Source organism: Octopus bimaculoides, chromosome 9 (assembly GCF_046866305.1).
Source record: "Octopus bimaculoides isolate indiv1 chromosome 9, ASM4686630v1, whole genome shotgun sequence".
Taxonomy (NCBI): Eukaryota; Metazoa; Mollusca; class Cephalopoda; order Octopoda; family Octopodidae; genus Octopus; species Octopus bimaculoides.
In genome coordinates, this window is record NC_142936.1 from 14,953,439 (window position 1) to 14,976,817 (window position 23,379).

At 34.6% G+C, this 23,379-nt stretch overlaps 1 protein-coding gene and 1 long non-coding RNA gene across 52 annotated transcripts in view; one reads left to right on the top strand and one right to left on the bottom strand.

Annotated features, from left to right (window-relative positions):
- Positions 1 to 5,662, top strand: part of LOC106874615 (neogenin) — a 303,881-nt gene extending 298,219 nt beyond the window's left edge. For 32 of the 50 annotated variants that reach the window (XR_016243048.1, XR_016243039.1, XR_016243044.1 and 29 more), the window contains one exon: positions 2,770 to 3,989. Coding sequence is in view for 34 of the 50 variants with exons in the window: in XM_089357168.1 (XP_089213294.1) it covers positions 2,770 to 2,921 (152 nt within the window). In the remaining 16 variants the exon portion in view is untranslated. Of the gene's footprint in view, positions 1 to 2,769 lie in introns of all 50 variants that reach the window. The other 18 variants (XR_016243045.1, XR_016243052.1, XR_016243049.1 and 15 more) reach the window with 1 other exon arrangement.
- LOC128248697 (uncharacterized) overlaps positions 1 to 22,729 on the bottom strand; it is a 132,827-nt gene extending 110,098 nt beyond the window's left edge. Inside the window, exons 1-3 of one of the 2 annotated variants that reach the window (XR_016243053.1) lie at positions 22,349 to 22,729; positions 11,735 to 11,861; positions 4,186 to 6,995 (exon numbers count right to left, since the gene is read on the bottom strand). This is a non-coding gene — a long non-coding RNA (uncharacterized LOC128248697). Of the gene's footprint in view, positions 1 to 4,185; positions 6,996 to 11,734; positions 11,864 to 22,348 lie in introns of those variants that run through there. The other variant, XR_016243054.1, reaches the window with a different exon arrangement.
- Positions 22,730 to 23,379: the final 650 nt, after the last annotated feature.

Sequence of the window (23,379 nt, forward strand, 5' to 3'; positions counted from 1 at the left end):
GAGTTCAATCCTAGGCAAGGTACTAAGGTGAAACACAAGACACTTGAAGAAGGCTGGAGCATACGAAAGGCTAAAATGCAGTGAAAGCAACAATCAAAACAAGGACACCACTCCAACTAATATATAAGAGAAAGAGACGGTTCCTCTTCATGGTCATAACATGCTAGAAATATGCACCAAGTTTCCCTATTGTCTTAAGGAAGAACATCCTGGGTAATATGAATAAATCCTTAGATACGTGAATCATTAGGATTTCAAGTCTCCTTCACATCATTGAAATTTATTCAAATTTCTGAATATCAGAATCTGATTTTTGTTGATGCAGCTCTCCACTAGTTATCTTGAAATCTGGTTTATACATGCTAGATGCACAATTTCTGAAGACAAGAAATAAAAACGATGAGCTTGTCATGGCTGGAACATCTTTGATCATAGCTCTGCTTAATAGAAAGCTGACCTGGGGCTAAAGAATTGCAATCACAATGTTGGACAATGCATAAATTCTATAAATCAGTTTTGTTTGTCTCAGATGTTCACACAGAACTTTGAATTATGCTTTAGGCAAGGAACAGCTTATCCCCTTCCCAATTGATGAGACAGCTCAAAGGAAGAACACCTAGGCTGATAGAACACCAAATGAGCTTTGGGATCAGCACATAGTTCTAATAGCCAACTGTTCTTTGTTAGAGATAGAGGACTAGCATTAGGAAGGGCATCCAACTGTAGAAACCATGCCTAGGCTGACATTGGGGCCTGACATAGCTCTGCATCAAACCATCCGGTGCATCCCAGCATGGAAAATGGGCATTAATTGATAAAGACTAGAATGTATCCAGTACATTTTGTGATGTGGTTGGCAATATTGAGGATGTGTAGCCATAGAAGCCACACAGCATATGAGTGAAACATGGTTCTCAGCCCTTTTAGGAAGGTAGTAACTTCAAATGTGATCTGATTTGGATTGGTCTCTCCATTCCATGCCAGCATAGAAGAGCACACAAAAAGGATGATGGTGGTGGGTCTTAAATACTGACCATTTGATGATTTTGGCTGGTTGGAGAGTTGTAATTTATGCACATATCCTCTGGTTGTTCTTTTTACAACAAACTAGCAGAGATACCCGGCCTTGCTCGGGATGAAAATGGCATAGATTTTTATTGCTTGACTTGTTTCAGTCATGTGACTGCGGCCATGGTGGAGCACCGCCGTTGGTCGAAGAAATCAACCACAGGATTTATTCTTTGTAAGCATAGTAACATTGTTTACAAAATAACCCAGTAAAAAAACGATATTGAAAAAATCTGTTGTGTTTCTCTCTCTCTCTATCTGTTTACAGCGTAGGTAGAAGGGGACTGAACTCATGTTTGCAAATAATGGCGATTTGAAAATTGTTAGAATTGATGGTTTAAAATTATTTTTAATGCAAAAATTGAAGTGTTAGGAAGCAACCAAAAAAAAAAATGGCTGATTCCGGGCATTTTCGACCATGAGGAATCCATTGGTGCGACTCGTGGATTTCTATAGATGCAACACTCACAAACTGAGCTATACAATAGTTATTAGATAGATATAGATGACGCTGTAAAATGTATTTCATTACATTTGGTGTCCTGAGAGAAAGAGCTTTCATCTTGAAATCTTAACTAGGGCAAGCCAGTAAAAAAGCCTCTGTAGGGTTGCTCAACCCACTGAAAACAGCATTGAAATATCCTTCAGATCACACCCTACTATTTGATAGTTCCTGATTATAGAAAGACCGGATAATCACTGCTAGGTCTGACCCACAAATAAAGAACATCATCAGTAACAATGGGGCCAACAGAAAGTGTTTTAGATCAGGGCTGGCCAACCTGAGGCCCACAGGCCGCATGCAGCCCACAGACTTTTATCTTGCAGCCTGCTTGATTCTTTCTTGAAATGGGTTTATTTAAACAAACATTCTAAAAATTTTATCAAAAATTAAAGATTGTAATGAAAAGTAAAACAGAAAGATTCTACTGTTTTATGTTGAATCAACGGTCATTCATTCATTATTGTAATAACAGCATGAGAAAGGAAAATGCTTTCAATTCTGTCAATATACAAATGGCCCTCAAAAAACTTTCTGTGATTAAAAGTGGCCCATAATGTGATTTGAGTTAGCCAGGCCTGGTCTAGATAACCAAACAACAATAAGTCATGTTTGTCATAGAATTAGGATGACAGCGCATAGTCATAAGCTTGAAATTTGCTTAGAGCCATTATTATTAGTCCTGTGATAAGCCATGTAAATCCACATGCCTCAGTTTGACTGGCTGACAAAAGAAATTCTGTAACCACAGCAACAGCACACTCAAACACCATCCCTTCTGAACAATACAATGAAATGAACATAAAAGACCACCAATACCAAAAATAAAAAGTATTGACAGATTCCAAATAGGATACAGTTTTGTTTGGGGGACATCTAGGTGAGAACTGGCAAACAGTCCATTCATATTCAAATAACAATAATATTTATGCTGCTTTTTACATCTCAGTAATTCCCATCTCTACATACTATATACACCAAGAATTAGCTCATTATCACACTTCACATTTCAGTCTCTCTCTACTCATAACTTATTTGATATTCTTTCAATTACATGATTGATTCGTTATTAAAATTAATTAACAGCTTTGTAAAATTCATATTCGTATTTCTAATTTTAAAATCATTAATTTTTCTCTCATTTTTTTCCCAAATTTATTAATTTTTTTTTTTTTTTTTTTTTTTTTTCTTTCTTCTAGAAATCTTTAAGTACCGAGGAATTAACAGCAGAGATGGCAAATTTGGAGGGCCTGATGAAAGATTTAAATGCCATAACCCAACAGGAATTCGAATGCTGAACTCTTCATTAGGCCTGACACATCCTTCATGCAGACATTCTGATGGGGACTAAACCCTCACGTTGCCCTAAGCTCTGCCAGGCACTGTTCAGGACAAACAACCCAACTGGCTAATGCAGTCTTTCTTTCCTCATCTGTACATAAAGTCGGCTAGCTATCCCGCTCCACCACCACTCTGTCATTGTCACCTCTTATTCTATCACCCTTTCTTTTCCTCTCTCTCTCTCTCTTCCTTATTCCCCCCTCTTTCTCATTGCTGTCTATTAGCCAGATACTCAACAGAGCTGTGAGCTGAGCTGAGCATGTCCTACAAATTTATCTCCACCAAAAAGTTTTCAAAAACGGTTGGAGAAAAATTTCAGGTGCGGACTTGAAGAAGTCATCTTTCTTTCTTTCCTCCCTTCTCTCTCTCCTCCCCACTCTTTCTATCTTCCCCCACCTCCCTCTCTCTCTCTCTCCTGTTCTTTGTCATCTTTTTATTTAAGAAAATGAAAATAAAGAGAAATATCGAAGATTTCAAAGAAAGGAAGAAGAAGAAAAAAGGAACAAAAACTTGTTGACTGTTTAAATTTTAAACAAATATCACACATACACACGTGCTGACATGCCCTTCTATACACAGAGTATGTGCATGTATATATATACGCGTGTGTGTGTGTATATATATATACATGTGTGTATTTGTATGTATATATATACATATACACGTGCATATAAATATATATATATATACTCACAAACACATACATACATACTTATACACATATGCTTAACTGTGTGTGTGTATATAAAATCTTTTGTGAATTGGAAATTTCAGTGTGCTGGAAATTTTTTTGTGGAAGTGAAAGCCCCAAGACTAAACATTTAAAAGAAGAAAAAAAAATAATAAAATACAAGGTTTTTTTTTTTTCTTAGATTGGGCAAATATGATGCTGTAATTAACACTAATGAGCTCAACTTCTTTGTTTCACACCCATACACACACATACATACAAATACACAGTTGTGAAGTAAAGGGAGAACAAAAGTGACTCTTATCATGCAATATGCCTCTTTACAATTAATTTTAACTCTTCATTTTTTTTTTTTTTAAATAACTTCCATAAACAGTATTTCTTCAACTCCTGTGTGTTTCGTTTTTTGCTTTTTATTTTTAATTTAATTTTTTTTTTAATCAAGTCATTCGAACCTTATTTTAGTCCTTTCTGTATTTCTACACCCACCTCTCCACCCCTCTTTTTTTTTTTTTTGATATCTCTTCCAAATATCGAATGTCTGACAAGAAAATGCATTTGTTTGTGAATACATCTTAGTTAGTTTACGACCATATAAAAACATCACGACATAGCCTAACACGACTCTCTCTTTTAATTCATTAATGTGTCTTCATGATTCTCATTCAAATTAAAATTAAGTGAATTGAGAATCCCTACCCCCTCTTCCTCCACCTCAGCCAAATACACAAATCCATATGTAATTAACTACATACTTGCAGCTTTATTTTAATACCATATTCTTGTGGTTTCTAATATAAAAAGGCAAACAAATAATTTTGAAATAATTTCTAAACTGGGACTGGTTCGAAGAAAAGGTAAAAAATATTGTGTGTGTATGTATGAGGTGCGGTTTATTATGTAACTATATATATAAAATCTTAGTGTTACCAATCCCTGTTATGTATTTATAGGACTTACAGTATCTTCTTTTTCTCCCAGTTCTGTACCAGGGGTTTCACCTGATTTCATATCTCCCTTCTATTCCCCTAATATCTTCCTTTCCGTTGTTAACCTACTGTCATAACTGTGTGAGATCTATTTTATCACATTATCTATCTAAATTCTCATTAAAAAAAATTCTTCTATTTTTTCAACACCAAATCTTGCTCTGTTGGTCTACCATAAATTTCTTTATGCTACCTTCAGTTTCTCCATCAAAGTTTTTTTTTTTTAAACATTTATTTTATGGTCAGATTTATCAGTACTTATCACCCAGCTAACTCCATTGATTTCTTCATTAAACTACCCCGTGAAACCTCTTATTTTGTATCTAAAAATTTTTTTTTTAAAGCAGGGGTATTTGACTGTAGTTGGTGTCTCACACACAAACATTTGCACACATATACCTGAAAATACTTTTAAGACAATTTCGAAACCAAGAAAATATAAAACCAAAAATAATAATAAATATATACATAAATAAAATACAAAAACTGACAGAAAGGATGACATGATCATTTCAAGACATTTTGGATGTTTCTTTAGGGAACATTTGGAATCTTGAGATTCCAGTTTAAACCAAAATTCTTCATCTTTTAATTCTTCATTATTATTTTGTTTTTTGTTTTTGTTTTTTATATATATTTATAAGGGGGTGATGCTGCTTTTGTATTCCTTCCATTTTAACCCTAAATTAAATTAAAATTCTTTCTTCATAATAGAACCTCCTTACATTTAATTTAAAAATTTTGTACATGTATAACACATTTCATTCTGTTCTAGAAGTTCTAAAAAAAAATTTTAACTGTCCTCACTATAATGGCAACATAAATATACGGACAATGGAACCTTCTGGATATTGTTTTTGTTCATCTAATTCATCCTTTCATTATTTTAATTTTATTTCTTGAACAACTTTAAGTAATGAACAAAAAAAAAAAAATAACAAATAACATCATTTTGGAAACAAGATCAAAGTAATTCTTTTGTATAAAACAATTTTTCAATCTTGATTCAGCTAATCCTTTGAGCTATGAACAAGAGTTATGAAATTAAATTTTTGCTGACTTTTTAAAAAATTTTATTTCATCTTTAATTTTACTTTCGTGTGTGCGTGCATGACTAGCATTTTCCTGTTATTTACCATTTAGTTGCTTACTATAATTGAAAAATCTTCTATCTATGATTTAATTGGAATTTCACAGAAACCTATATTTCATTGAATAAAAAAACTGGAAAAAACTAAAAATGATAAAATATGAGAAATAATTTAATCCTTTACCTATCCAAAGCGTTTCCATAAATTTCTCCTGAACATCCATACTTGTTTTCAGACTTTTAGTTAGTATGTTCTCAGTAATATACAGCTTTCCTCTCATAAATCCCAATTTACTCCTCCTGGTGGTTGAAAAAAATTGGGAATGTGTATCATGTGTCCTGCGCATCACATGATGCGCAGAGTTGTTGGCACTCCGTCGCTTACGATGTCGAGTGTTCCAGTTGATCCGATCAACGGAACAGCCTGCTTGTGAAATTAACATTCAAGTGGCTGAGCACTCCACAGACACGTGTACCCTTAATGTAGTTCTCGGGGGAATATTCAGTGTGACAAGGCTGACCCTTTGAATTACAGGCACAACAGAAACAGGAAGTAAGAGTGAGAGAAAGTTGTGGTGAAAGAGTACAGCAGGGTTCGCCACCATCCCCTGCCGGATCCTCGTGGAGTTTTAGGTGTTTTCGCTCAATAAACACTCACAACGCCCGGTCAGGGAATCGAAACCGCGAGCCTATGACTGCGAGTCCGCTGCCCTAACCACTGGGCCATTGCACCTCCACGATGCACAGAGTAGGTAAAGGGTTAAGCTAAATGAATATTACAGACTACAAGTAACTAAAAACGTGTAGTGTTTTAGTATTTTGGGGTACTCTAGCGCTAGCTTGATCAACAATAGTACCAAGCTCTGATATAGCTATTGTGTTGTGAACATAAGCAAATATTACACTTCTTAGATCAGCTGCTTCTGCAGAAGTGGTAGATATTACATGGTGCTCCTTAAAGTGAAATAGTGGCTATAAGAAAAAGTAGACAGCTGGAAAATCCTTGCTTTTGCAATTTGCATTAATATCTAAACATGCTAAAGCCATCTAAGTCATGCTTTCTTGAAAAACTTTCTCTTTCTTTAAAATCTATAATTTGTATTAACCAACTCACTGACAAGGATGAAGACAACATGATGATAATATTATCATTATGGTTTGTATTGTGTTACAGCTGGCATGTTCTGAGATTAAGAGCATCATGACTACTTACCTGAATCTGCTTCTGTAGAAATCGGGTACCAATCTTATTCATCCGGAGAAGTTTGTCTCTCATCAGGTAACACATATATTTGCTGATGATTTAAGATTTATCTGGAATAGATATGAATAGTTTTATTACTGACCTTACCAGAGAGATAAATGGGCTGGAATATTCTACTACCATAGAGAACCAAGCAATAAATCGATTGCAAAATAATTAACTGTAATGCAGAAGTACCTCGTATCATTTTCCATCAAGAGAAGTTTTAAGTTCATCTAATTGATCCCGAATGAAATGAGAGTTAACAATGTCTCCAAGACAATTATTAAACATGCCTTAAACAGTTTGAATCTCTGCCATTGTAACTGCCACAAAATAACAACTAGTTATGATGCTAGCAACAGAACCTTACTGATTGCCTTTAGCAAGCATGTTTCTCATTGACATTTTCCTATTTTTCAGTGTGTGTATGTATTTCTGTTCCAGTCTGCTATTTTCTTTTAAAGTTTTATCCACACCACATACATCTTTCAATACACACAAACACACTTGCTTCATTGAAAACCTACCACAAACATATTCACCACAGACACACACACATACACTCACATAATATACTACTTCACATGTACACCACACAAACCATTCATTATACATTGCACAACCAGAGCTGAATACTGCCATCTAATTACCAAGCAAAATTAATAGTCATTAACAGTAGATGTAGGTTTGAGTCTTATCATTTTAATAGTTTCTAAAGGTTTTTTAAAAAAAATATTTTGTTATTCATAAAACTTTCAGAAAATGTTTTATCTTATTTTTAAATTTTAAATTCAACCTATATTATGTAGTTAACAACAAGTAATTTTAATATTGACTGATGCAGGTTTTTGTCTGTTTGAACCTAACTGTGATTAACATGGCAGCGTTATTTAATACCACTCAATTTCATAAGTGGTTGGCATCTCTTAACTGAGGCCAACTAAACTGCAGTTGCATTGCATAAAGTTGAATTTTTGTATTAAAGAGATAATTCAAACTTGCAGACACATTCATGTTGGATAAGAAAGTAATAAAACCTTGTCACAAGGTTTTGGAGAAACAGTTAACATGTAGTTAATGGGGTTTTTGTCGAAGTTTGTAAATCTAACACTGACATTGTGTAGTGTTTCATGAAATACACTACCAAAATATTTTCATTTGAAAAATAATATCACAGACACTTCACAGTTGTGTAGTTAGCAGCGAGGTGAATATGTATTTATTTAGTTAACCATTTATATATCTACTCAATCCCCATTAGCTGACAGATTGCAGACCAGATTTTGTGTTGTCTATCACAGGAACAATGCAAACTTGCAAATATTAAATGACGTGGTGATGTAGGATAACAATAGTGGCTGCTCTAGGGTGTCTGTTGTGTGTTCAAAGAGGTCGTACAAAACATGTTGATTTATTAGGCTCCAGTTCAGATTATAACTATTTTTATTTAAGCCACTGTAAAGATTTATGGAGGTTTTTCTTCTGTTTTGTCGAATAGATGATGTTTGTAATCCTTCAGCAAATTGTATTTATGAAACCTGATGTTAAGAAGTAATCATTGTCATCAAAGCAGGGTATGGAAAAAAAAAAATTGGTTTGGGGACAAACAAAAATGTCATGTGGTGTTTAGTTAGATCCCTTTCTGTTCTGGTTTCAAATTTTGCCAGAGTTGCCTTTGTTTTTTTCTCATCCTGGGAATCAATAAAAACAAGTATATCTATCCTCGTTTATCACAGGAGTTTTGTCCCCCCCAAAAAATCACATTGATAAATGAGTCATCTCCATGCCCTTTGTAAATGGGATGAATGGTAGATTCATTGACACCAAACTCGTGGCCCCAAAGCAGAGAAGCTTCCACCTTCATGTATTTTCTTCATCATCTCTACTTTTTCCTGTAGAGAATACACTCATCTGTGTTATTTGTAAGGATCAGATGCCTTCATATTTTTTATTTCCTGTTCACTAATCTCATGTTGATTGGAATGAGTACATAAATCCCCCAAAAAGTAAATAATACTCTGCTTCACGGCATGGTCATGTAAACATAAGCGATAGTGCATTCTGGGTAACTAAACATTGTGGGCAAATGCCAGAGCTTGCTTTTGCAGTACAAACAGTATTTTCAACAGATCACTGACCCGTGTTATCACATATCAATCCATGATAAGCGTAATGTGGTTCACAATTGAGCCGGCTGAGCTACCCTCAATCAGTGATGAATAAATTGATGACACTTGAGGTTCCATGTACTGGTATTTATTTAATCAACGACACCCCACTCCTAAAAACATGTGGTGTTGTATTTAAGTTAGAAATTGTTATCACTATTATTATTGTTGATTGGTCCCCAGTCATGTGGCTAAGTGGTTAAGGTGCTGAAATTGTCCATTTATCATAGCTTTAAAACCATCTCCCAGACAAATTGTACTGCAATGTGTGTATGTGCATGTATATATATATATATATATATAAGGTTATGAAGGGTATTGGATTCAACCAAACCCAAAGATATAGGTAATACTGAGTAAGTGGTGTATAGCGGCTAGTTTTGCCCCTTTCGTTGTATAAACATGAGTGGGGATTATAACATAGGTCGTGTATTAGCCTGTGTATGTATAAAGAGAGTAAAGGATAATGAGAACAATGGCGAAGTTAGAAATATAGACTTTATTAGACTTTATCCATAAAATATATTTCTAACTTTGCCATTGTTCTCATTATCCTTTTCTCCCTTTATATATATATATATATATATATATATTGTGTGTGTGTGTGTGTGTAAACAAACATACATGTATGTGTGTGTGTGTACATGTGTATATGTATGTATGTATAATAAATAAAAGCATTACTAGAAATAAAGCCTGAACGAGCTGTAGAATCATGCAGGCATAGAAATACTGAAAAACGACTAGACTGAGCTGAGAGAAACAATTGAAATAAGCCAATGACATGGATTGTGATGAATGAAGTATGTATGGATATATCAAATGATATTTAAAATTTTCCTCTTACTTAGAGAAAGAAAACAAATGCCTAGTGGTATTCATTCATTAGCAAGTCCCAAAGTAAGAGGCTGCTAAGAGTGGGGGTAATTTCACTGAAATCAGAAATAAAAAGATTTTCATGCTTAACTCTTAAGCATTTAGACTGGATATAACAGACCCAAATATTCTAACTGTTCTATGTTGAAACTGGCCAGATCTGGCCTCTCACACAGACTCTACAATGTCATTCTAAAAATAATCACATTGAAATGTCAATGCCTCAAGATAATGCATGCTTAATTCAAAACAATGTCAATAAATAATTTTGCATCTGACTGCTAAAGGATTAAGAGAAAAATTTGATCTTTGTAAGCAAGAACAATGGCTATTTCAGTGTTATTGACTCTCTTCAGCCAAGCATAAATAATTTGGATACATTTGGCCATTATATAACGGTTTAGTTGGATTTTTTACATGTAGAAAAAATGGGTTACAAAGAATTTTTTAGTAAACACTAAATTTGTGTAATAACCTTATTTCTTCTTTTTTTTTTTTGTACTTTTATATGTAAAAATATCTGATGTTTATTGATCAAGCATGTCAGTTGTCTATGCTTCACTGACAAGGTGCTATAACAATGGAGTGTAGTTGTTATTACCGTCTCCATTAACAAAATGTCAAAGATTTTTCTCTTAGTACTTGCATTCAGATTCTGTAAGACGTAAGGTTTGAATAAATTATGCATTACCTTCATAGCTTTGAGGTTCTGATGATGTTTTTGTTTATTTTTAGAATGACATTGTAGGGAGGTGTAAGAGGCTGGATCTGACCAGTTTGAACATAAAACAGCTAGAATATACAAGCTTGATATTATGGCTGGCTTAAATGCTACAGGATTAAGCATAAGAATTGATTTTTTTTTTTAAATTATTCAATTCTTAATTTATTGAAGTTATCTTCCCTTGCCCTTGTGTGTCGCTAACAAATTTTGGTAGTTTTTGTTTTCTTTCTCCGATTAAGAAACAAATTTTAAATCATTGAGAATGTTTGGGTGTATTTCATTTAGTAAATATACACATGATTCCTAGGAAAATTGATATTCGCTATTAAATCACACCAGACTGTTATTGATTTCTTTTTATATCCCTCTCCCCACCTCCAACTCCTCTATATTTTAATTGGATATCTATTATGTCTCATTCTTTGAAATTTTGTTTTATGAAATAATATAATAGTAGACTAATGTTTCAGTTACGACAATTTATAAAACTAGTATTAATAAATATATTCCCTTCTATCCCTTCCAACATTATCCTTGCCCCTCCCCTCATATCAGACCAAATCCTGAAACTTTGCAATGAGATATGTTTTAATCTTTCTTTTATTTTTCATTTATTTTTATTTTTATCTTATTTAGTTACGTTTTTTGCATCAGTTTTTCTCAAATTAGACTTTTATTTTTTTTCTCTGGATTAGTTCCTACTTTAAGAATGGATTGTGCCAAAAAAAAAAGAAAACTACAAAAAGGAAAGAAAAAAATTGTTCACTTTTGTTTCTCTCTCTCATCAATTGTTAAAAAAAAAAAAAACTTTTAATATTGAATGATTTTTGTTAAAAGGGATGGGGGGGGAATGCAAGTATTGTGCAAACTAACAATGTACATACCTACATTTATTCATGCATATAATGTGTGTGTGTGTATATACACATTCATATTTATATATACTACATGTTGAGGAATATATATATATATATATATATATATATATACTATACTGCATCACTGAGCGGTACTCAGTGGGGCAGGATAGATAACTCACCTGGTTTCCTGTTGGATTATATGTCAGTCCTTCTACATACAGTTTGAAGGTTTGAAGCCCGGGGAATATGAATGCCTACTGGAGAAAGGCAGTTGCAAGTGGAGTAGGGATCTCGAGAAACAGCATGCTGTTATAAAAAAAAAAAAAAATCCTTACGAAAAATTATAAATAAAAAGTTAAAAAAAAAAAACAAACAAACAAAAGGAAAAGGTTGTAAGAAACAGTTATGAAAACATGAACAAGCTATATATATCTGTAATTGATATATGTATATATATGTTTATATCAATAATTGATCTAAAACACTGATTCTTGATTTCACTCAGTCATACATTATCAAAAAAAAAAACATTAAAAAAAGCTCGGAATTTCACTGAACTTTGACACTCCCCCCCCCCCCCCCCACAAGATCACAAAATCAGTCATCGACAACCTCAATTTGTGGAATAAAGAAAGAAAAAAATAAATAAACTCTTCCAAGCAAAAACAAAACAAAAAAAATAGAGATTTTTGAAATATATAAAAAAAAAAAATTGATGTGACAATAAATTTTTACAATAACCATTTGTTCCTTGTAATATTTATTTTCGAAATTTAAAACCATTTGTGTATATAAATATGTTTTTCTTTTATTCTTTTATTTGTTTCAGTCATTTGACTGTGGCCATGCTGGAGCACCGCCTTTAGTCGAACAAATCGACCCCAGGACTTATTCTATCGGTCTCTTGTGCCGAACCGCTAAGTTACAGGGACGTGAACACACCAACATCGGTTGTCAAGCGATGGTGGGGACACACACACACACACACACACACACACATATATATATATATATATTTATACGACGGGCTTCTTTCAGTTTCCATCTACCAAATCCACTCACAAGGCTTTGGTCGGCCCAAGGCTATAGTTGAAGACACTTGCCCAAAGTGCCACGCAGTGGGACTGAACCCGGAACCATGTGGTTGGTATGCAAGCTACTTACCACACAGCCACTCCTGCGCCTGTGTGTAGGATTCTGTAACCTCCAGGTAACTCTGATCATGCAAGTAAGTAGCTTTATACTAGATCCTTATTCCCCAGCACCTCATCCCCCTGGAATATATTTCCTATTCTTGTCTTCAGGTTTTAACCTACATTAATGGCCTTAAGCTCGGCAGTCTCAAAGGGCCTGCTAGGGCTATGGTCTTTTCTTCTTAAGTCACCAAGTGTGGCTGTGTGGTTTAGAAGCCTGCTTTGCAACTCTGTGAGTTCAGGTTCAGTTCCACAGCACCTTGGACAAGTGTGTTCTACTATAGCCCCAGGCTAACTGATACTTTCTGAGTGAGTCTGGTAGATTGAGACTGTGTGGAAGCCTTGTCATCCCAGCTCTTGACAACTGGTATTGGTTTGTTTATGCTCCTTCAATGTAGCAGTTCAACAAAAGGGACCAAAGAAAATAAGTGCTGGGGTTCATTGTATTTGGTTAAAAGCTTTAGTGTAGTGCCCCAATATGGCTGCAGTTCAATGAGTGGAACAAGTAAATAAAAGACAGTATCATTTGTGTGTGTACATACGCATATATGAATACCTGTAGGTATGCATGCAGATGAGGAATATATATGCCACGGAAACCGGCCCTTATGAGTCCATACGGCTTAAGAAGGATGCTTTAATATAAGACCGTAGATGTGACCATGGATACGATTCATTTCCAATGTCTTACTTTCAAATGTACGATTATCTAATGAAAAGTACATTTAGAAGGTTAGCCAATGTGTGAACACGTGTTTGCAAAATAAATTTGCTGCATAAATGAAGTTTAATTGTAATTTCTGTAGTTATCATCAGTGTATTCTTGTGATTTAAATAAGAGTTGACTGTTATTTTTAGCAGGTAGACATACCTAGTATGTCCTTTGATTAATTTTAATTCTTCAGCTATATATATATATATATATATATATACATATTTCGAAAGGAGGAAATGCAACAGTGTCACCATGAAAATGTGTACAGCACGCAATGAAGAGCTACATAGATAAGCTTGATACAAGGATGTGAGTCTACAGGTGTGATGATGATGATGTGAAAGCTAGTTGAACTGAAGTTGTCCTTCAATGCTCATGTGGTTTGCAAAACAAATGTTGGTTACATGTGGGTCTGCAGAATATGAATGAGGTGTTGAACACTAACAGAAATGGACTTGTAACAAAGAGGTGTGTTTTAATAGGAAAGGTGTTCATGCAATACATTTAATGGAAACAATAAGACGAAACAGCATAATATGATGACACGTAGGGAAAGTTTCTGGTATGTGGTGACCGGACACTTCTCACTGAGGAGTTCCAGTAGAATGAAATCACGTGATATGGGAATTCCGGCACAGACAATTCTCGCTTGTTATGAGCATATTTCCTGCAAGCTGGTGGAGAATGTTGAGTCTTTAACAGAGGCAGGGCTGGCAATTGAATGGCCGTCATGCCCATGCAGTGTTGCGTGATGCCATCGGTGCCTTTTTCTTTAGTTTGTCCACACGCGTGTGTGTGTATAAACACACACATATATGTGTGAGTGTATATACATATATATATATTATCCTTTAGCTGTTTCAGTTATTAGAATGCAGCCATGCTGATGCACCGCATTGAATTTTTAGTCAAAATGACCCAGTACTTTTATTTTTCTTAAACCTGGTACTTATTCTATCGGTCATTTTTGCTGGACCGCTAAATTACAGGGACGTAAACACACCAACACCGGTTGTCAAGTGGGGATCAGACACATATACATGTATATACGACGGGCTTCTTTCAGATTCCGTCTACCAAATCCACTCCCAAGGTGCCACTCAGTGGGACTGAACCTGGAACCACGTGCCTGGGAAGCAAGCTTCATACCACACAGCCACGCCTCTCTCTTTCTCTCTCAGTATGTGTATATATATATATATATATATCAACTTTAAATAGAGCTCAAAATTTTGAGCTCTATTTAAAGTTGATATATATTCAAAAACTCAACTGTGAGTTTTTTGCTAAGATTGTTAACAGATACTATATTTTTTACCAAATTTTTTGGTTAAAAAAAATATATATTTAATATATATATATACTTTTATAAGTAATATTCTAAAAGAATATATAACTGAACTTATATTGAGTGCTCAATTATTTTGAGCAAATAAATGTGTATATATGTGTTTTTTATAACTTTTATAAGTAATATTCTAAAAGAATATATAACTGAACTTATATTGAGTGCTCAATTATTTTGAGCAAATAAATGTGTATATATGTGTTTTTATAACTTTTATAAGTAATATTCTAAAAGAATATATATATATATATATATCAATACAGCAACAAATATTTCATGAAAAATTAATTTGCGAAGATATTAATTTTGTTATTATCTAGTGTAACTATTTTAAAAATGATAATAATAGAATCAATAATATGGGCGATTGCTGGCCCCAAAAAGCATTAAATAGCTGAAGGATTGAAATTAATCAAAGGACATACTAAGTATGTCTACCTGCTGGAAATAACAGTCAAAACTCTTATCTAAATCGCCAAAATACACTGATGATAACTACAAAAATCAACCGTAGGCAGATCAGGTTAAGACAATCTCCCAACGTACATTTAAGTATTTGGACTCACATGGACCGGTTTCTGCACTGGCAAAAATAGCCTTAGCTTCTTCAGCACGTGTTACCATGATAGAGACTTCAAACCTATCGTTTTGAAACTGTAGTGACGCCTGGTTCTAGATGCCATTTTGGAACATTCATCCACGCATGCACATAGGATTAGAGCTTTCCAGAGATCTGACAGAAGCCCCTTATGCGCATGCACAATCAGCAGCAGCACCTAGGCTTCACTGCCATTCACCCTCTTCGAACCCGGCTGTTGACCAGGCAGGAAGCAACTTAGACCAGCTCCGTGGAGCTGGAATTCTGATGGCGAGTGACGTTGCGGGTCTGTGAAAATGCCTTCGTAATCACAGGAAGAGAACCATTTTAAGAAACTATTTAGAAGTAGAAGGAATCCACCTCCAAATCCGTTATTAGAAAACTTTGGAAAAGACTTACTCAACTTTATTGCTAAGTTTAAGAAGCACCCACTAAGAAAAAACCCACACCTGAGGAAGCTGAAGGAATTTATCAAATCTATACAAAGCAAACCAGGTATTTTGGTCCCGGTGGATAAAACCGGAAATTTATATAGAATGGATTACTACAAAAAACTAATAATGAAGGAACTCAACAGCAAATATAAAATAACTTCAAGAAAAACATTATCAGACATCAATTTGAAAATCAAAAAAATTATGGTAGAATATAATCTAACTGATAGAACTGAACCTCTTGCACTCTGTGAACCTAAAATTAATTTAAAGGACCATAAGAAAATCTTTCAAGAAAACCCTACTGTTAGAATCATTTGCCCAACTAAATCTGATATTGGAAGACTAAGTAAGCTTATTCTCGATAACATTATACCTTTTATTATTCCTAACCTTGCTCTAAAATTATGGATTAATACGGATGAAGCACTTAATTGGTTTAGGTCTATTGACAATAATAATAATTTTTCCTTCATCCAAGTTGATATCAATAATTACTATTCTAGCATTTCCCCTATACTCCTTAACAAAGCTCTCATCTTTGCCAAAAATAGATCCCTAATTACTAGAGAAAAAATAGATATAATTCTTTTAGCTAGAAGAACCATCGAATTCAAAGATAGACTCTGGACCAGATCTGACACCCCTGATAACTTTGATATCCCAATGGGATCAAGTGATTCGGCTGAAATCACAAATCTGGTTGGGGCATATCTTTTACATTGCCTAAATAGGGAAATTCCTGAACTTCAAGGGGGTCTTTACAGGGATGATGCGTTATTTATCATCCCCACCAACAATAAGTCAGCCAAAGAGAGAATGAGAAAGAATATTAGAAAATTCTTTAAAAGCTCTAACCTTAGCATTACTTTCGAATATGGTACTAAGATCATTAACTTTCTCGATACCACTCTTAATATTAGCTCTAAATTGCACTATCCCTATAGAAAGGAAAATGAAGTCACTAAGTATGTTAGTAGATCATCTAATCACCCCACAAATATTTTAAAATCTATTGTAAAAAACATTTCCGAAAGAATAACTAAACTGTCCTCAAACTATGACATCTTTAACTCCAATTCTCATTACTACAATGAAGCTTTATCTAGAGCAGGCTATGACCAAGAAATCTCTTTCCTTAATCCTAGTAAATCTATCAAATGTGATAGTAGCAATAATGAAAATGATACCAATAATAATAATCTAATTATCTTAAATAATGGTAAGAAAAGACCTACTAATAATAGTCTATCCTGCTTAAGCAATAAGAATAAAAACGAAATACAACCTGATAAATGTTTACATAATCATATTAACACTAATAAAATACCTAGGTTAAGAAATTATAATAATGGCCATATGTGTAGGAAAATTACTTTACATAAGATAGATCCCAATAAGAAAACTACAAATGGTAGTAGAAGCAATAATATAACCCCAAATATTTATGATAACCACAAATCACAATTACATCACAAATTTAAAAGAAAAAATTTTATATGGTTTAACATCCCTTACAACTATACAGTATCTACGAACCTCTATAAGAAATTTATGGATATCTTACAAAAAAATTTCGACCCTAACCATAGATATTATAAAATGTTTTCTCAACACACAATCCGTATCTCATACTCTACTCTCCCCAATATAGGATCTATCATCAATAAGTTGAATAAAAAGAACATTAAACTAGCTAGGACCCTTGAAAATAAAAATTGTCTTATTTATTGATAGCAATACAAATAACTACCAGACAATTAATAACACCCATACAACCAATAATCATGTACATGTTAATGAACATAATAATACTTCAACTGTTAACGTAGTTGATGAGATAAATCTTCCTAGCTCAAACAATATCAATTGCATATCCAGTAATACAACCAACAATACTGATATAACCAATTTAGATATTTGTATTAACAATCAACATAGTAATATATATATATAGCTAATAATCCCCTTGATTGCAATTGTAGAATTAAGGCCCACTGCCCGGTATCTGGCCATTGTTTAGCCCGTAATGTGGTCTATAAATGACAGTAGCTACTCCAACTAATAATTACATTTATGTTGGTTGCACAATCAATCTTAAACAACGATTATACAATCATTCTTCCTCGTTTAGACTTAAACATAAGGTCAATAGCACATCATTATCTAATAAAATTTGGGAATTGAAGGAAAATGGTATCAATTTTAACCTTAAATGAGAAATCATCAGGAGAGTACAACCCTATAGAAATAGTAGATACGGCTGTGGACTGTGCTCTATGGAAATTTATGAAATTTTTAAACTTAAGGATAATCCTAATCTAATTAACAATAGATCTGACCTTAGGGTTCTATGTGTACATTGTTACTCTCGCACCTTTAAATATTTTAAAAAGTAAATCTTGCTAATAATATATTATTTTAATTCCTTTCGTTTCTCAGACTATTAACTACTTTATTTAAGTTATAGCATTGAAGTATAATTTTGGAATACATTTTAACCTTTCCCAACCCACTGATAATATTCCTACATTTCTCTAGCTAATTCTAAGTCTCTTCTACCATATTATCAATTCTGAAACCATAGCTTTAATACTCTTAGTTTAGTCCTGTTTTTCTAACTTTATTCATCCCCTTTTTTCCTTCTCCTTCATCTCCCCACCACCTTTTACTTTGATTTGTTTTGGCCATTGATATCTTTTATTATGGTTTTTCTTATAAATAATATCTCTCTTCTACTACCCCACATTAATATATATCGTATTTTAACTATAAATGTTTGCCTTGTTCTAATTTAACTATTAATGTTCTCTGTGGTTTTAAATTTAATACTTTAGTTTGTTGTATTATTCTAAATATACAGACGAATAGATATATTCTTAATAATTCTCCAATACCTTGACCTAAATTCCCTTACCTTAAATTTCCTTCCATTTTCATTTCATCATCATCATCATCATCGTTTAACGTCCGCTTTCCATGCTAGCATGGGTTGGACGATTTGACTGAGGACTGGTGAAACCGGATGGCAACACCAGGCTCCAGTCTGATTTGGCAGAGTTTCTACAGCTGGATGCCCTTCCTAACGCCAACCACTCAGAGAGTGTAGTGGGTGCTTTTACGTGTCACCCGCACGAAAACGGCCACGCTCGAAATGGTGTCTTTTATGTGCCACCCGCACAAGCCAGTCCAGGGGCACTGGCAACGATCTCGCTCGAAAATCCTACAGGAGCCAGTCAGGCGGTACTGGCAACGGCCACGCTCAAAATGGTGCATCTCATGTGCCACCCGCACAAGAACCAGTCCAGGGGCACTGGCAACGATCTTACTTGGCTTGCCGGGTCTTCTCACGCACAGCCCATTTCCAAAGGTCTCGGTCCGTAGTCATCGCCTCGGTGAGGCCCAATGTACGAAGGTCTTGCCTCACCACCTCAGCCCAGGTCTTCCTGGGCCTACCTCTTCCACGGGTTCCCTCAACTGTTAGGGTGTGGCACTTTTTCACGCAGCTATCCTCCTCCATTCTCACCACATGTCCATACCAGCGCAATCGTCTCTCTTGCACGCCACAACTGATGCTTCTAATGTTCAGCTTTTCTCTCAAGATACTTACACTCTGACGGGTATTCACATTGACATTACACATCCAACGGAGCATACTGGCTTCATTCCTTGCGAGCTTACGTATGTCCTCAGCAGTTACAGCCCATGTTTCACTGCCATGTAGCATGGTTGTTCGTACGCATGCGTCATACAGTCTGCCTTTTACTCTGAGTGAGAGTCCCTTTGTCGCCAGCAGGGGTAAGAGCTCTCTAAACTTTGCCCAGGCTATTCTTATTCTAGCAGCTACACTTTCAGCGCACCCACCCCCACTACTAACTTGGTCGCCCAGATAGCGGAAGCTATCGACTACCTCTAGTTTTCTATATATATATATATATTTTCCTTTTTTCTTATCTCTTTTTTCTCTTGCTTGATTTACCCCTAACCTGCTGTCCCTTACTATTTAATTTACCTTCCTCTAAATTGAAATTACTGCTATCTTACCCCTCCAATTAGAATATATAGAAATTAAATTCATGTTTGATTCACTCGACTGTTGATTAACAGCCCAGTCAAGATGGTATTTTCTTCATCTCCTACTCTTGTATTTGCACACATCTACAAAATGACTTCCTGAAATGAACTTCCATTATGCAGCTGAGGAGTACATTTTCATTGCACATCTTACGCGATGTTCTCACTACATAAATAAATGAAGTTTGTACGAAACGTACGTACTGCTATAACCTAATGCATTTTTTGTTGCTTTTCTTCAAAAAAAAAATATATATATATATAGGAAAATGAAAAATAATAAGGCAGAATGCTAAACTGGAAGCATATTTTAATAAAGATTTCTCTAACCAGCTTTTATTGCGAAGCAAATTTTCAAGAAGAGGGAGAATGAAAATGTTTTTTACAAAGAAGTACAAAATGAAGAAAATAATATATAAAAAAAATAATATATAAAAAAATAAATATACCCATACATTATATTGTCTTTGAGCTTTTGAAGTTCAATGGTAATTCATGTATATAATGGTTGGAAAAATAAGGATGCAGGAGAATTGAGAGTTGTGTTAGATTTTAAAAAAGGGTTAAAAGTTTGTGTTAAGCAGGAAGTGTGGTGTCAAAACAGGAAGTGTGTGTAAGGGGAGATAAATGTTTTTAGTTGGAGTTATGAACTCTTTTTTTCAACAGGAAGTTTATGTCTGTTCCTAGAGAAATAAGGTCACTGAGGGGTGTGTGTGTGTTAAGAAATGGTTGGAATTTCTCTATGAAAAGATTCTCCTTGTTGATTCTTTCTTGTGTGGAGATTCTGTCTTTACATTGATAGAAAGGGAATATAAGGAATTTAGGGTTTTTGTTTCTGGCGCAAGAGTCTATGTGGCCACTGAGTGGAATTTGGCAGTGTTGAGGGAGATTTATTTGTTCTTTATGGACTGCTACTCTTCTACGCAACGGGAGGCGCGTCTGTCCGATATAGAAGTTTTGGCAACCTGCGCATGTGAGGACATAAATGAGGTTACCAGAGGAACAAGAGAAATTGGTTTTGATTTTAAACTTTGTTCCTCATTTGAAGGTAAACTCAGAGCCTTCAAGTAGGTAGGGGCAGGTACCACAATTAGGGCATGCACATTTTTTAACTGATGGGGGTGGAAGTGGTGTATGTAGTTTGGCATTGGTTAATAGTGTTTTCAAAGATTTGTGTTGCCTTTTGCATTTAAGGACTTTGTGTGTATTGATGATATTGTTCATTTTCGGGTCTGTGGTGAGTAAGGGGAGGTTTTGTTTGATTGTGGTGTATGCTTCGATGTTTTTGGGGTTGTGGGTGGAGATGTATGGAAGTATTTTGGGATTGGGTGTGTTATTGTGTTGGTTGGTTTTTAGTGTGTTTTTGTCAAGTTCCTTGGCACGTTTTATTCCAAGATCTATGAGTGTGGAGGGATATTGGCGTTGTAATAGTGTTTTTTTGAGGTCTTGTAAGCGTATTTCTCGAGTGGTTGGGTCAGAGACAATGGTGCAAATTCTTTTAGCTGAATTAAAGGGGATATTTATCTTGGTGTGTTTTGGGTGGCATGAGCTAAAAAGGAGGTATTGTTGTGAGTCTGTAGGTTTGTGGTAGATGTCGGTTGTGATTTGGTTATTAGGTGTTTTTATAATTAAGAGATCAAGAAAAGGGAGATGATGTTTACTGAATTCCATAGTGAATTGAATGCTGGGATGTATGTTGTTAAGTATGGATTTGAATTCTAGAAGTTTTTCATAAGATTCCTTCCATATGATGAAACAATCATCCAAGTATCTTTTCCAGTTATCCATTAAATAGATGTGGAAAAGGTGTCCAAATTTTATATATATAATACAAATAATAAATGAGTATATGCATATATACGTACATGTATGTACATACCTATATCTACATATAGATGCATATCTGGGTACAGGACGTTGCAAAAAACGTGGACAAAATGATAAACAGAACATAAACAGAGCACAGAAAACACACATGCCACATAGAGAACATTTCCTTCAGCAGCTGCCACCATTCTAAAACTAAGCGTTTCGAAGAGTTAGGGCAGTATATATATATATATATATATATATATATATATATATATATATATATATATATATATATATATATATATATATATATACACACACACACGATGGGCTAGAACAGTTTCCGTCTACGAAATTCATTCACAAATCAGGCCGATGCTATAGTAGAAGACGCTTGTTATAGGCGGCCCGCTGTGGAACTGAACCTGGAACTACGTTGTTACAAAATAAACTTCTTAAACACACATCCATGATTATGTTTATATAAACTTAAGAAGACATTTCATTTACAAACACTCTTTGTATCTCATTTCAAATCATTTGTAGCTTGCTACAATTTACTTTTGTATGTCTGTCCAATTTCATTCATTCATTCATTATTTTTTTTTTTTCTGCTTACCTTAAAATTATGCTTCGGCTTGCTTGCTCATTACGACCATAGTTTACAGTCTGTTCCATTTCATCTACTTTGCTGCAGTCTTCCTTTTAATATCCCCTTGGTACGTCTCGGTTTGTTCTAACCAATTCTGCTCGGCCTTAATCTGGCTCAGACTTATTCCGTGAGTAATTTAAAAGTCCAGGACTCGCAGCTAATTTTAATTCACATACACATCTAAAATATCGATGTTAGAGGGATAGCAGCCTCTAGTTTTAAAATATCGGTCCAGCAAACCATTAATAAGTTTTCAGTGATGAATTCACGTATTCTATTTTGAGCGTTAAGCTGTAATACGTCAAAAACTTGTCCTGCCATGTGGTCGTCTTTTTATACTCTTACAGAGCGAGATAATAACAAGGGAGATAATCCTTATTAGTATCGCTTTTTTTTCCTCCTGAGTTATCTCCCTTAAAACTTTTTTTTTCAGCCATCACACAACGAAAGTGGGTCTGAACTAACAAGCGAGTCTCTGTGAGGTCGATAGACCACTTGCTAGAAATATTAGCCAACCTCCAACAAATTACCTTATAATTACAGTCTTAAACAAAGAAGAGCCCCCTGGAATAATAAAATTCTAGATATGATGTAATTTGGTTATCTATAGTCCGATGATATTTCGGAATTACAAATCCTTCTTCAGATCTTCGGACTATAGATAACCAAATTACAACAGGTATATAGTCCATTTTTTGTTCTATAGTGCATTGTTATACGATTCTAAATATTTTATTCTTTACAAACAATACACAATGCTTCAAGCGAACTACAATACTCTCCTATCTCTAGATATGATATAATTGAAATGGCGCTACAGATTGCTTTTGATAGCACCCATGAAACTTTGTTGGTGTTCATAGTCCTTTGGCAGTACCCATGACCCTTTGGTACAGCTCATGAACTTTTGGTAGCGGCCATGAACGTTTGATAAAGGCCATGACATTTTGATACTGTCCATCGCCCTTTGGTAATGCCTATGAATTTTAGTAAAGCTT